The 15184-nt window shown below is 37.4% G+C and overlaps 1 protein-coding gene across 4 annotated transcripts in view; it reads left to right on the top strand.

The window, feature by feature from the left end:
* The window catches only part of SGCE (sarcoglycan epsilon), a gene marked incomplete at both ends in the record, with an annotated part of 70805 nt that extends 57132 nt beyond the window's left edge, over nt 1–13673 (top strand). For all 4 annotated transcript variants that reach the window (XM_080701637.1, XM_080701638.1, XM_080701640.1 and 1 more), the window contains 3 exons: nt 10737–10780; nt 11657–11691; nt 13623–13673. In XM_080701637.1, coding sequence (XP_080557763.1) covers nt 10737–10780; nt 11657–11691; nt 13623–13673 — 130 coding nt within the window. The remainder of the gene's footprint in view (nt 1–10736; nt 10781–11656; nt 11692–13622) is intronic.
* Nucleotides 13674–15184: the final 1511 nt, after the last annotated feature.

Genomic DNA, 15184 nt, shown 5'->3' with positions numbered 1-15184 from the left:
GTGTGGGGAAGGAAGCTGAGGAATTTATATGCCTAGACGCTATATTTGTATGTATAAAAGAGTGGATAAAACTATCATTCATTTTTAAAAATGTGGCTTTTAAAAATATATGTTGATGTGGTTTAAAATCAATTATACTAAGCACTAGAAGTCACAGAGTTTACGTTTGAGGTCTTCTCATTTTCGAAGTAAATGGAATGGGTATGCAGAAAAATCTTCCTCTCCCCTTCTGTTCTCTCTCCTCTCCTCCTCCTCCTCTCCTCTCCTCTTCCTCCTCTCCTCTCCTCTTCCTCCTCTCCTCTCCTCTTCCTCCTCTCCTTTCCTCTTCCTCCTCTCCTCTCCTCTTCCTCCTCTCCTCTCCTCTTCTCTTCTTTCTTCTTTCTCTACTTCTTCTCCTCCTTTTCTCTTTCTCACACCCCACACATATATTAAATATGTTACTGGGAACCATGCTAGGTACAAACATTTTTCTATTGAGAGTACTTATTTCATAATCAAGTAAAATACATGTATTTGAAAATAATAACGGAGATGAGTAGTATAAGCAGGCAACCTAGATAAACATGCTCAAAATACTTGGAAATACAGAAATATAAATATTTTCCTAAAATGTTGTCTATTTACTTAGGGTTGTATAGACAAAAGATAGGGGTGTGTGTGTGTGTGTGTGTGTGCGCGCGCGTGCACATGCATGTGAATGATTAAGTCTTTTCAACAGTAGGGAAACATGTAAATATTTAAAATTTGGGGGTTTGGAAAAATTAATATTATCCTAGATATATAAGCAATTAAGTTACATAAAATTTAGTTGTAGTGAATGGAAAGACCAAAAGATCAGTGACTGTCTATTATGGGTTATAAGACCCAGATACTGATGAAAAAATTAGTATAATTTTAAGAATATCATACTTATGGATATATGGTATTTACTACATTAAAGTTAGTAATCTCTCCTGCCTTCTTGAAATAAAAATTTGGAAAAGCCTTATCATTCAATTTGAAAATGGAAAGAATATTTACTTATTTTTAGAGACTAGTATTTCTTATTGTTTAAAGTGCCAGGGAAATGCTGATAGGTATTCTTTAAAAATGAAATGATCAAATATACTTGGAAACCAGGTTTCATTTGTTTGTTTTTAAGCCACCAGAGTTCTCAGACCATTTCATGTGTTGATGTACTTTGGGAATCTATGGGAAAAGGTCAAAATAGCAAACTTCAAAGAACATAGTTTGGGAAATCGTTCTATTGATAAGGTAACAATGCTAAAAAAATTTTTAGAATATAAAACTATCATAATGAGTAGGGGAACTTGAATATGTTTGTAAATGAGTAGAACTCTTATTGCTGATGAAGAATAAAGAAGGGGGAAAGGGATTTCTGTTATTTTTTAAGATACCTTTTCTAATCATACATATTTTGAGAATAAGAACAGCTCTTTAAAAACTATTTTGATTTTCTATGTTTAGGATTTTACATTGTTTCTGCTCATATACAAGAAAAATAAAATGTCCTATGTAGTTCACAACCAGATACATCTTGCTGGTCCTTCCGTAACCCCATCAGTACTGCCATTATGTTGATCAGGTCTATTTGCAAATGCAATAGGTTATTATATTGAACTTGCAACAATTTCAACATATGTGTGTTTTTAAGTCCAGAAAACCTTTGTATTATTCCCATTTCTGCTAATGGAAAAGCTCCATTAACTAGCACTTCTATATAAATAGGGTACATAGATAATTGATGATGTTCACAATGATTATTCCGAGGCCCTGCAGGATCATCAAGTGCGTCTGACTCATCAGAGGAAAATTAAATTACATTCGGTGTCGTTTCAGTGTTGAGTGTATATTATCTTTCTTTTATTCTTGGAAATGGATAATATGTGCACCGTCTCTATGGTAACTCCCTATAAGCCAGAATATGTGATTAACCTCATTTTCCAACTATGCCAGATAATAGGGAACTTATTGTATCAGGTTCATCATAGCTGTCCTTTACACAAATTCAACTTTTATACTTTAACTGAGAAACATATTTGTTTTTCTAAAGTTTTATTTCCACACTGAGTAGATACATGTAAATATTTTGGTCATTTGGATGGGACTGAATTCTCAAGATTAAAATGAGATACTGTATTTGATGAGGCCTTACAGTTCATAATAACCAGGTGTATGCTTGATAATGCTGCCTTGCACTTAATAATTAACCCTTCCTAAAAGAATATGCATTTCATCTTCATATAGTCATACAAAGTATACTGAAATTATCATTCATAAATAATATTGCCAACAACAGGAGTTTGTGATTATCCTATAGATTGACACCAGAAATATACAGGGATAAGGATGTGGCTACATGTTTATGTGGGTTTCTAAGCAAGACTCAAGAACATTCAGAGCTTTCCTACAAAGATGTAGAGAGCCAGTCCGTGGCCCTCTCCATGGCCCTCACCTGTTAGTCCCATGACTCAGGAAGCTAAGGAGGGAACATAGCCAGCCCTGGCTACTTAGCAAGACCCTGCCTCAAAATAAAAAATAAAAAGGGCTGTGGTTGTAGCTCAGAAGTAGAGCACCTCTAGGTTCAATCTCTAGTTCTGAAAGTTTATATATATATATATATATCTTTCAGATTATATATACATACATACATACATACATACATACATACATACATACATATAGAAATTAGTTTGTTCTTTAAAACAAGTCAGTCTACCTCAGATAGAAGTATAGAAAGAATTTATGATGGCTGTGTAATGAGGGGCTGTCGTTTTTTGCATATACACAATAATATTTTTTTGAAGGCAGAATGCTTCAGAGGAATCCAGATTGGCATCAATAAGTTATCCAGTGAATATATGTTTAGTTATTTGTAGGTGATAAATTTGAGACAGTGATAAAAGACAAAGCTAAATTAGGTTATTTACCTGTACCGATATCTACACAGGGAGAGATGGTGGGGTGATTTACCTACTGGACCTCTGGTCCAGCTTCCAAGCAGAGCGAATAAAGAGGCGGGAGAAGGAAATCTGGGTTGGAACTGGGAGATGACGTGTACACTCAGGAAAAAGGCCTCTCCTTTTGTGCAGTGTTATTTTGCTTTTCACATTACAAACACTATATAAATGGGCTTTTATCACATAGCTAAAAATGTAATAACATTACATTTTAAAATTTAATTTGATCTTTGCTAATGTATTTGTTCTTTCACCTAATTTTGAAACGTTTGGAAAGATTCTAGAGGTACAGGAAAGCTGCAAAAATAATAAAGTGTTCTCAGATACTATCAGCCGGTTTCACTCACTGTTACCACCTTAGAGTACCGTGGTACCTACACATCATGATGAAGGACCAGCACTGGAACTTTCTTGTTATCTAGACTTCAGAGTTTTTTCAGATCTCACTAGTTTTCTCACTAATGTCTTTTTTCTGTTCTAAGGTTCTATGAAATAATTTCTTGTTACAAGGTCCTTCCAAACACAATAATAATCTTGTCTCCTTAGTTTCCTTTGTCCTGGGAAATTGCTTTGTGTCTCATGACCTTGATTGTTTTGAGAAGCAATAGCCAGGTGTTCTAGGAATGTCCCCCATCTCCTTATCTGCTCAGGCTTTCTGCATCAGTACATGGTTATCTTTGTAGCTCAGTGAATAAGTATGTTACCATTAATAATAAGAATATTTTCCTCTCATTGGAAATCCCCTTATTATAATTAATTTCTAGAAATCACATTATAAAGTGATTCTTACATGTAAATTTTCTTTGCCCCAAAATCATTGTCTATAAGGGGTTACATTTGTGATGAAATGCTTAAGAGTAAAAACTTATCAAAGATTTTGTTGATGTACCTTAAAGATAAATCTTAATAATTATTTAAATGAAAAAACTTAAATTCCAAATAAAGAATTTTAGGTGCTAAAAGTTGAGTCTAACACAGTTGTTCTCAAAGGGTATTGCAAGTCACAATCACTATGGATTTTTTATGATGCATACCCCAGGGTCAGGAGTCTGGGGATTTGGAGGCTGGTAAAGAGAGGGAAAAGGGTTAAAATTCCCTGATTAAAGCTTTAAAGGGCTTGTTTTAGGATTGGGAAATATGGGGCCTCCAGGGATTCTGTTGGGATACAGTAGGAGTGGGGAAGAGGTATTTACTCACCTCCCTCACCTGGAGTTTTAAAAAGGGAACAGTTTTTCCTAAGTTCTCTTGAGAGGTACATGTGAACCTGTGAACGAGGAGCAGTTGTATGAGTTTATCTAGAAAGTTTGTGCTGTTTGTGGATTTGTGCCTATCAGCCTGTAGACTTTTTCACACACACAACCTGTGTGCCTGTAATCTTAGTAGTTGGGAGACCAAGACAGGAGGATGGCAGGTTCATAGCCAGCCTCAGCAATTTAGCAATTTAGAGAGACTTTGTTTCAAAAGTTAAAAAGTGCCTGGTGTGGTGGTTTGTAATCCCTGCTCTTGGGAGGCAGAGACAGGAGGATCATGCAGATTCACAGCCAACCTTGCTGGCTTAAGAGACCCTGTTTCCAAATAAAAAGTATAAAATAGGTCTGGGGGTGTAGCCCGGAGGTAGAAGGGCTTTCAGGAACTCCAGTACCACCAAAAAAAAAAAAGTTAAAAAGTGCTAGAGGTATACTTTAGAGGCAGCATGCCCCTGGGTTCAGTTCCTAGTATGAAATAGAAATAACGAAAAAAGAAAGGATGCTTGAATGCCTAAATAGGACAGAAAAAATGCTACACCTTGAAACACTAAAATCACTCTGAAAGTGTAGTTTGTTGGCAGTTTCATGCTTTGGGAAAGGGTATTTGACTGGAGGATCCCAAATATTCAGTTTTCTAAAAATTAGTGTGTCATTAAATTTATGAGGCATGATGATGGCTTTTAGGGGGAAGATCTGCCTCTGTATCATTCATTTATTAACAACATTGATACCAATCAATTTTTTTTCCTGAGCAGATGGCACCTTCTTATAGGACCCAAATGTGATATTATTGTATGGGAAAGTGTCCCACACATTTTTTTCCAGGAAAATTTTAATTGACTGTATAAAAATTTTCCTTAGTCATTAAATAAAACATAATCCCTAATTGAGGATAATTGGGTCTCCCTCAAAACAGGAGGTAGATTGTGCTTAATCTTGTCCAAATTAACAAGTATAAAAGTAGAACTAAGTCTTCTAATTAAAGATAGTAACTGATTATTTTGGTTTTCATTTATGTATTTTCCCATTATGTCTTCCCTTTGGTAATAATGAGAACCAACTTAATGGTAAAATACCATAAATAAAAAAATTAAGTTTTAATAAAAGTTAATGTTAGTTGAAGAGACAGATTCAAGGGACCAAGATAATGGTTTTCTGTTGACAAGAACTGTCAGGCAGCCAAGGACATTTGGAGCCATTGCTTTTTTTAAAAAAAAAAATCTTAATTCAGTGAATATACACTAAAAGTGAAAGGTGCAACATTTCTTGGTGGATTTTGGCTTATAGGTTTATACTACTTCAGTTTCAGTTTAAACTTATGATAATTTTACTTTTGGATTTTGTATAAGCAGAGGGGGGAAAACAAGAAGAAACAAATGCATGTCCTTCTCCTTTATATATCATGCAGACTATTTTCTTGGTTTTAGTTCAAGTTAAGGTTTTGAAATTAAGAATTATGACGTTCTCAAATTCTCTGTGACCTTCCTTTCCTTCACCTCTCCAAATAATGACCTGATTCTTTAGCAAAGGTCAAGTTATCAAAAAGTGTGGGGCAAAAAATCAAGATTTGGGGTTTATCAATTTTACCAAAATAATTGAAAAATTACCAGAATGTATTACTATTTTTTATTGTTAAATGTATCTACTGTCTCAAAGGAGAAGTGCTTTTGTATTCCACATAACATCATTTTCTTTCAACTCTTGCATAGATTCTGTGGCCTTATTCAAATCACTTTGCTTTGTAGTCTTCAAGCAAAGTAGCTATATAATTGGTTGATAATCATCCACCTTACTCATAGAATTACTCTACAGGGTATCTAAGAATGTCAAATTACCTTGAAACAGTTGTACAAACAGCAAATAATTGTGTACTCCCCCCAAATCACTTATTTCTTAATTTGCAAGTTATTACCTTGGCTTTCTCAGAGAATGAAGTTTGTGCAATGACTAATTTGCACAATTTTCTATTTAAATGCATGTAATTATGGTAATAAAATTAGGAAATAATTAATGCTAATACTTCAGAGAATTACCGTTTTCTTAACTTTCTACGTAATGCCACAGTTTACACATTATAACCTTTCAGTTTGTCCATTAATAACTTAATTATTCTAAGTAGTTTTATGACTTTATAAAGGCCCTTTCTTTGAAGGATTACAGGGCTTCTGTGTGGTGTCAACCCTGCTCTCCTGTATAATTGGCTCCAGCAGCCTACTTTCACCAAGGATAGAAGCGCTCTGCTCCCACTCTCTTCCTGCTTTCTCTGCATCTCAGCTCCAGGGAGCGAGTTGTAGGTATTTTTCCAGTATGCCTGGGGCAGTCCTCTGAGGAGCTATGTCCCTTCAGCTCTTAAATGGAACACACATCTTCAGATGTGCCTATCATAGGCATATTAACACTATCATGCTCACAGCCACGGAAACAGAACTATGTGTACACACCTTGGAGACTAGGGAAGTTGAATCTCAACAGTGTGTGTGTGTGTGTGTGTGTGTGTGTGTGTGTGTGTAGCACCTTTTTGCACATATAAGTGCTTTTGGTATAGCCTACCTATCTTTGCAGTTGAAATCTCAGAATGCGCAAGTGCATCCTTCACATTTCACTGTCTGTGACATACACTGCAGATACTTTTTTTTTTTTTTTTTTGCAGTACTAGGGATGGAACCCAGGGGCATTTTGCCTCCGAGCTACACCCCCAGCCCTGATTTTTATTCTTTATTTTAAAACAGGGTCTCACTGAGTTGCAAAGGGCCTCACTAAATATCAGCTGAAGCTGTCTGCGAACCGTGATCCTCCAGTCTCAGCTTCCCAAATGCTGGGATTACAAGCATTTGCCACCACGCCCGGCCTACAGATATTTTTAAATCCCCAAACCAATATAATACACACAATTATTTTCTCATGTATCTTTTCCGTATTTCTCCCTAGTTCCTGTGCTACAGTTTTTCGGGTTTTTTTCTTTTTTCTTTCTTTCTTTTTTTTCTTTTTTCTTTTTTTGGTGGTACTGGGGTTCCTGGAAGCCCCTCTACCTCCGGGCTACACTCCCAGACTCCAGACCTTTTTTACATTTTTATTTGGAAACAGGGTCTCCTAAGCCAGCGCGCGCGGCTGGCTTTGAACCTGCGCGATCCTCCTGTCTCTGTCTCCCAAGCGCGGGGATTACAAGCGTGCGCCACCACGCCTGGCAGTGCTACAGTTTTTCAATGACCCATTTCTTATTACTTAGCCAAACCCATTGAGATTTAGAAAGTTCAACAGTTTAGTGGAAGAGGAAAATGGGAACTCTGGAGAAGAAATTTCAGGGTGTGGGTTGAGTTTGATCAGTGGCTTTCAAGCAGTATTCTATAGAAGGGTATGTTGGGAGAACTAAAAGAGAGGGGGGATCCAACTGCCTCATCCAAATACTGATTTTGTTTGGCAGATGAGACAGGATGATAGCAGGTTTGAGGCCAGCCTCAGCAACTTAGTAAGCCCCTGTTTCAAAATAAAATATAAAATAAGGCTGATGGTATAATTCAGAGGTAGAATGCACCTGAGTTTGATCCCCAGTACCCCCCCCCCACACACACACTCACACAGATTTTTAAATTTGGGGTGTACTTGATCTAGGGTTTTGAGAAGCCTATGTCTTTGTTTATCAGCCACTACCTTTATCAGGACACTTAAATGTGTGCTTCCTTTGTCCTCTGCACTTTGTCAAAATGTGTTGATTTAATCAATTAATAGGCTAGGTAGAGCCAAAGATGATCAAGAACAAGGAAGTAAGAGCAAGGAAGTGCTGGAGTGTGGTTTGTGGTGTGTGGAGAGAACACTATCTGTTTAGAATGCAGAATAGCAGTAAAGTATACCTAAGTAGTTAAAACACACCCCCTGCCCACCCCACATGTCTATATAATTAAATTTTAGCTTTTGCAGTAAAGGTAGTTGCTTTTCCATTTTGTCTTTTATTCATTTATATCTTTGCAGTGCTGGAGGCCAAGCCCAGGGATGTTCTACCACTGAACTTATACCTCTCCTCTCCTCTCCTCTCCTCTCCTCTCCTCTCCTCTCCTCTCGTCTTCTTAATAATCCCTACACTGTGCTGACTCTTTTCTATTTAAAAGTATGAGGATTGTTTTGTGGTCTTTGAAGTCATCTTTTTATTTTTGTGACCAAAACCAATATAAATACATGTATGAAATATTGAAAGAGCTAGCCAAAAGAAATATTTCATTAGACCATGGGAAAATAATTGTGATCAATATGTAATAGGAAAAAAGTGTAATCTTTAGGATGAATTATTAAATAATTTCCTTAAATTGAATTAGAATCGATTTTGCTATTTCCTTAACAATGTATTTAAAATAGAACTGATTAAAAAACATTGAAAGGCATTAACTAGAGATTAAAAGTTTAAGCTGTATTTAACCAGCATGCACTGTTTTCTGCTTTAGATCATTGTGCTTGGAACATAATATTTGCCTGGCCAAAATTATTCAGATCAGTGGTTTTCAAACTCTGTTTTTTTGGAGGTTTCCTAGACTTGCCTTAGGGTCCAGCATGTGGAGCAAAGGAAACAAAGCAGTCAAGGTGCCTCACTCCCTTTTCAGCCCAGGGCACCTCACATTTATCTCTTTTGTGCATCAGAGTTCTGCTTAGGATTTCAATGAAAAGGAATTCCACTGCTGCAGAGAAACAAAACAACTTGGAAAATCCCCAGCTTGGGTCAAACCTTACTTTGTAGCAAGGGCTAACTCTTAGAATTTCTTCCATATGGAACTTAAATTATACATTTTTATAAACAAATTATAATATTGAAATTTTGTGTGTGTGTTTCACTGGGGATTGAACCCAGAGGCATTCTACCTCCAAGCCAAACCCCCAGTCTGATTTTAATTCTTACTTGAAAACAGGGTCTCACTACCTCGCAGAGGGCCTCACTAACTTGTCGAGGCTAGCTTCGAACTTGCAATCCTCCTGTCTCAGCCTCCCAGGTATTGGAATTAAAAGTGTGCTCCACCATGCCTGGCTGTAGTATTGAAACTGAGAGAGACTAACTGGATGTGTCTGCATGTTGATGATAAATATATGTGTATTATTTGAATCTTTGTAAGTACTGCATGCTTCCTGTTGCAGATACTAAACAAAGTAGGATGGTTCTTACTAATAAGGCACTTTGGGGCAACTGATTGTTATGCACAGAGAAATACAGTGGTACTTGGCCTGTGTATGGATGAATGCTGAATGATAACCTAGTGGGAAGAGGGGCTTAGAGAGTAAGGAGGCATACAAAAAATGGTTCTTGAGATATTATTTTTAGATTGAAAGTAGTACATTGACATTTTTAGTAGCTTTCCTAGTGGGAATTTTTTACTCATAGGAGTGATAAATGTCTGTTGTAACAAATTTTGATTTGAGTTAGCAAGGCAAGAGGGTGCTGTTTGGATGTAGGACATGGTACTGCTGCAGTGGTCAGTTGTTCTGTTTCAAGCAGATGGGGTGTTCCACATAGGGGCCACAAGTATTGACATCTGGCTAGGCCACACAGTAAGAAGCCTGAGAAGATAGCTCTAAGGAAATAATGACACATGTATTATTTGTATGACATAATCAAATTTGTGTCATAGAAGATCATCCAGGCAATAATATAAAAAATGGATTATAAGCAAGCAAGAATGTGAATGTTGAAATAAGGGTCCAAGAGGGAAATGATAGTTTCAAACAAGTTAGCAGTGGAGATGGAATCCAGAGGGGACAGGATCCATTGAGAATGAGGAGAAAGGTCTTAAGTTCCCAAGTGAGAGAATGTGGGGACCAAAGGAGAGGGCAGGGTCCAGGATGACCTATGCATCTTGACTACTGAAGTTGGGTGGGTGGCCATACCCTGGCACGAGGATAAAAGAGCACAGATTTGGGACTAGTGAATGAAGATGGGGTAATAGGCTTTCAAAAAAATTTTTTTTGCTATAAAGGCAGCCATGGTGGAGCACACCTGTAACCTCAGTACCTGGGAGGCTGAGAAGAAGAGCACATTCGAGACCAGCCTCAGCAACTTAGTGAGACTCTCAGCAACCTAGTGAAACCCTGTTACAGAACAAAAAATAAAAAGAGTTGAGGGTATAGTCTGGAGACAGAGCACGAGTGTGTTTGCCTGTGTGTTCTAGATCTGCACGTTCACAGGTTAAGAACAAAGTTTCTGGAGTCACTGTGTTCACATATTTACTTGCTACTTTCTAGCTGTGTAGCTTTGAACCTCTGAGGCTAGTTCCTCATCTGAAGAATGGGGAAAATACTAAGGCCTACCTCTTAGGGTTATAGTCAGGTAGAGTTCAGCGTGTAGAAGAAATTCCTTGAATATTATCATATATTGCTAATATTTATTCTTCTCAGACCTGCATCCTCGCACATAAACTCATGATGGAGGAGGAGTAATGCTGGGTCACACAACCTGCGGTGCTATCTCCCTGTGTGGTTTTTCATTCGGATATGTCTGCTCTCTATTTACTTGCATGTAAACACTGTTTTACTCAATAATGTTGATCATTTCCAGGAACTTGCCTCACCAGACTCAGATTCCCCAACAGCAGACTACAGGTGAGTTCTAAAAATACCAAGTTGATGTTTGTGAATGAAGCTGATGGATTATAAGATAATTATAGCACTATATAATTTATGAAGTTTTAGATTCACTAAGTAAGGCAAAACAGGTGTATCGTTCCTTAATCAGACTCAGAACCTTGAAATAATAGCTTAGGTTATTGCCTAGATTGGCATCTGAGTGATAAACACAGGGTAAATGATCTTAGAGCAAAAGCATCGATGGAGGTCCTCTCTAATTAAGGAAAACTGAATAAAACCTCCTTCCTTCCATGGAGTTCCCTATTCTTCCCCTTGGTATGAAAGATTTTTAGCTTGGATGCATCCAGGATTTGTCTCAGTAAGTGAGCAGCTTGAAACTGACTCTTACAAAAGGAAACCATTGTGACTAATCACTGAGGCTTCAGGGGGATAAATGAGAAATGGTTGGCCTGGTTTTAAAGCTGCTTTAAAAAGCTGTTGTAACATGACCAGTGACAACAAGATGGCCGACCATTCTCTCTGCACCATTCTATTGCCCTAAGACTTGCTTTCTTTAAGTTTATTTCTTTCAAGTGTCCCTAAAAATTTTCCACAGCCAATTATTTCATTCATCACAGCACCAAGTAGATAACTTATTCATGATTGTCTTCTAATTAGTGGTTGATTCCTAGTTCTAATTGCCAGGCAACCAGTAATGCCTTTGTAGCTCTTTTGGAAAAGCAAGAGAAGTTTTAAAAATGTAAGTTGGGTGTGGAATTCTAAGTATGAATAGTGGCATTGTGGTAGGGAAGCTATTAAGTAAGTCTCTCAAAACCTTCAGACATATATAGAACTGTATTGGATGTTTTCATTCAAAATTATCTTCTCTATTACTGCTTTCGGGAATTTAAGGAGATTTTCGTTTGACAACTTTTCAAAGATTTGAGGCAAGTATAATGAAGTTTTTCATCATATTTTAATTATGAGAAAATGATCATCAGAATTTTTCCCCCAGAATTTTGATTACTTGTTTTAATTAAGTGCGAATGTGTTCCAACAACACTGTTCAATATATTGATGTGGTGGTGCTATGTTGTAAGTTCATTTGAGAGATTGATGAGGAAACAAACTTTGTTTAAAATGGGTATCATTTAAAGAGGAAAAATTCTCAAATTCTTCCTATAACTAATTTCATAGTAATATTTTAGGAGGAAAAAATTTGAATTAATATTTTTACAGTAGAAATGATAGAATTCCTTCCTTGCCAACCTCATGGAGTTCTGTTTTTCCCAAGACGTCTGTCTTCTGATTCTTGATTGTTTGAGGCATTGAATGAATAGAAAGAAAAGAATTTCTAGAAAAATAATGAACTTTGAAAAATATTTTTTAAATCCTTATTTTACTTCCTTGTACATGAGGAGAGACAGACTTGAGTAGACAATATGAGGGATGGTATTAATAGATGATGTTTTCAGATAGATTTTTAGCAAGTAGACTTGTTAGTATATTATGGTTTAGTAATAGGGAGCTTTTTGAAAATACAAGGAGAATTTATGTTTGAGCAAATGTGATAAGAGCCCAAGACATTCCCTAGGGGGATTTTAGGCAGTTCAACTTAATTTTCTAAATTATTTTTCTAAGAAAGGTTTTGCTTGAGTCAAGAAAGGTTTGATCTCCTTTTTAGTTAGCACTCCAGCCCATTACCTTCTTGTTTTCTCATGTTTTTCTGCAATTTGGATCATGTTATCGACTAAAGTGCACTGTCTCCTCTTGGTTGTTTTGTTATTCTTGTTTTATCAATAGTCCCAAAAGTACCTAAGTGCTGAGGGAGGGAGGGATAGAGGGAGAGAGAGTGAGCGAGCATGTGAGTGAGCGGGCACGCATACCTTAGCATCTTGCATAATTATGAAGGATTATTGTGTGTCCACTTCTGACACATTTATGATTAAGTGAAGTCAACCTCCTGAAGAGGGGCTAAATGGGCAGGACATTCCTTATCCCCATTCCCTTCATTTTAGTGAAAAGGTGGTAAGTGTCTCTGTTTCTAAGTTATTCAGTCCTGACTGCAGATGCAGGGATTCAGTGCAGTTTACAAAGTTTCATGAGTACTGTTGAGTCTTTCTGTCCTGCCCTGGCCCCTCCACCATTATGAGGCAGCTCCATTTGTGCCTGATCATCAGGAAATAATAACTGGCTTCTTCCAAGTACCTCCAACCACAAGGCTGGTGTCGTGGTGTTTTTTTATGAAGGTACTTCAGGCACAGGGTTTGTCTCTTGGATAGCAAGTGATTTTATTTGTAGCTACCAAATGGAATTTATCAGGGGAGAGTAGGTTCTGAAGCTTGTTTCATATAGTTGTTTTCTCTTAAATTCTCATCTGAAGTTTAAGGAGTAAAATAGCTGCTGGTGGTGTGTTCCTAGGCTTGAGTGCTAGCTGGGATAATAGAGCAGTTAAAAGCTGACAATGGTGCTACCTTTTGGATAAGGCCCAAGCCATTAGGCTTGATGTCCCTTCAGGTTTTCTCATTTTCTTTGCCCTTCCAACCCACATGACATTTTTTTAAAGCCACGATTAAAAGGTACAGTCATATATCCCGCAGTCAACCTCTTTCTGTTTGTTGATTGTGGGAGGGATTTTCAGGCCATATCTTTTGAGAAAAACCATATATTATAGCTTTGGTCCACAAAGAGGAAGACTAATTTAGAATTTTTCTTTCTTTAAAAAAAAAAAACCAAATGCAGAGAAATAACACAGTGTCATTCTTCTAAATTATATAAAAAAGATAAAATTATCCTTGCCATAATTTGTTTTGCTCAAAACCTGAAAGTGCCCGTACTGTGCCTGATGCATAGTCATACCCACCCTTGTGTGTTGCAGGTAAATGGTATCCCTGAAGAAAGAAAACTGACCGAAGCGATGAATTTATAATCAGACAATCACAGCAGTTTGCAGCTTACTGCTTTTCTCTTCCAAATAATGCATGAGCTTTTCTGGCATATGGTGTGCATGTCGACAGTCTTAAGTACGTACCAAATAATACAACATAAACTTTCATTTTACTAATGTATTTTTTTTTGTACTTAAAGCATTTTTGACAATTTGTAAGACACTGATGACTTTATATTTGTTACAATAAAAGTGATCTTTAAAATAAATATTAATGAAGCCTAATGTCTTGGTAAAATTTACTTGAGAAAAGTATTTTATTGCCTCTTACTTAGTAGGAATTTAATAGTTGCTGAGAACAGGTTCCTGCATTCATCTTTATTCAGCAAGATTTTATTAAGTGCTTCCTATGAATGTGTAAAGCATCTGCTTCTGTGCTTCAAGTGAGAAACCCCTTTAAATAATGCTTAAATCCTGCAGACTGAAAAGCATGTTTTGTTTTGTTTATGGTTTTGGGTATTGAACCCCGTCTCACATACGATAGGCAAGTGCTCTATTACTGAGTTATACTCCTAGCCCATTAAAAAAAAAAGTTTACTTTGAGACAGGGTCTTGTCACCAAGTTGCCCAAGTTGGCTTGGAACTTGTAACCCTGCCCCAGCCTCCTGAGATGCTGGGACAACAGGCGTGCACCGGAGTGTCCAGCTTCTGCTGTTTTATACTGTACTTCTTAGAATGTGTTAGAAGAGCCCTTGTGTTCATCCATTTCATGCAGGTTGTGCATTCACATGAGTTCATAATTAGACATTTGGCCTTAGAAGCCAACCAGGACTGTCGCACAGAAAGAGAACAGTTACCAGTAGTGACATGAATTGGTTCCACATGGTCCCCTGCAGGAATTTTTTGTTCATGGCTTAGCAGAGTTTTCGCACACCATGTTGAACTATTTCATGCATCTTAGATCAGGTAAGTTAGCAAGGCAATTTTTACTGCATACTAGACTAGTTGGGAAACCTTACTTTGCTCTGGGAAGATTTCTGTGTTACCTGTTAACGTGTTAGAGATTCGCACAAATGCTATCTAAATTGAATTCCAACATCTAAAGAGTCTGTTCATATTGTGAGCAGCAATTTTTTTCAGTTTAGGAGAATACTCTATCACGCCATTGGTAGTGGAGCCCCCCTGTTGGTTCTTTAACTTCTTAAAGCTATCTCTGGCACTCCTATTCCTTTCCGAGACAACCAGGGCCTTACCATTTGCTGTTCTCAAGGAGTGATCAGCTTGAGGCTGTGAATGTTTACTTCAAGGTCATAGGCTAGGAGGAAGGAAAGGCCATCATGTTTCCAGATGCTGGTCCTGGTGGTGCATGCCTGTCATACCAGAACTTGCAAGGCTGAGGCAGAAAGATCACAAGGTTGAGGCCAACCTTGGCAACCTAGTGAGACCCTGTTTCAAAGAATAAAAGGCCCTGGGGCTTTCTCAGTGGTAGAATGTCCTGGGCTTTAATCCCTAGTAACACACACACACACACACACACACACACACACACACAC

This window comes from Muscardinus avellanarius (assembly GCF_963383645.1).
Source record: "Muscardinus avellanarius genome assembly, chromosome: 9".
In the NCBI taxonomy this organism is placed as follows: domain Eukaryota; kingdom Metazoa; phylum Chordata; class Mammalia; order Rodentia; family Gliridae; genus Muscardinus; species Muscardinus avellanarius.
Note: the sequence above shows the minus strand (reverse complement) of the source record. Positions and strands in the feature narration are given on the sequence as shown.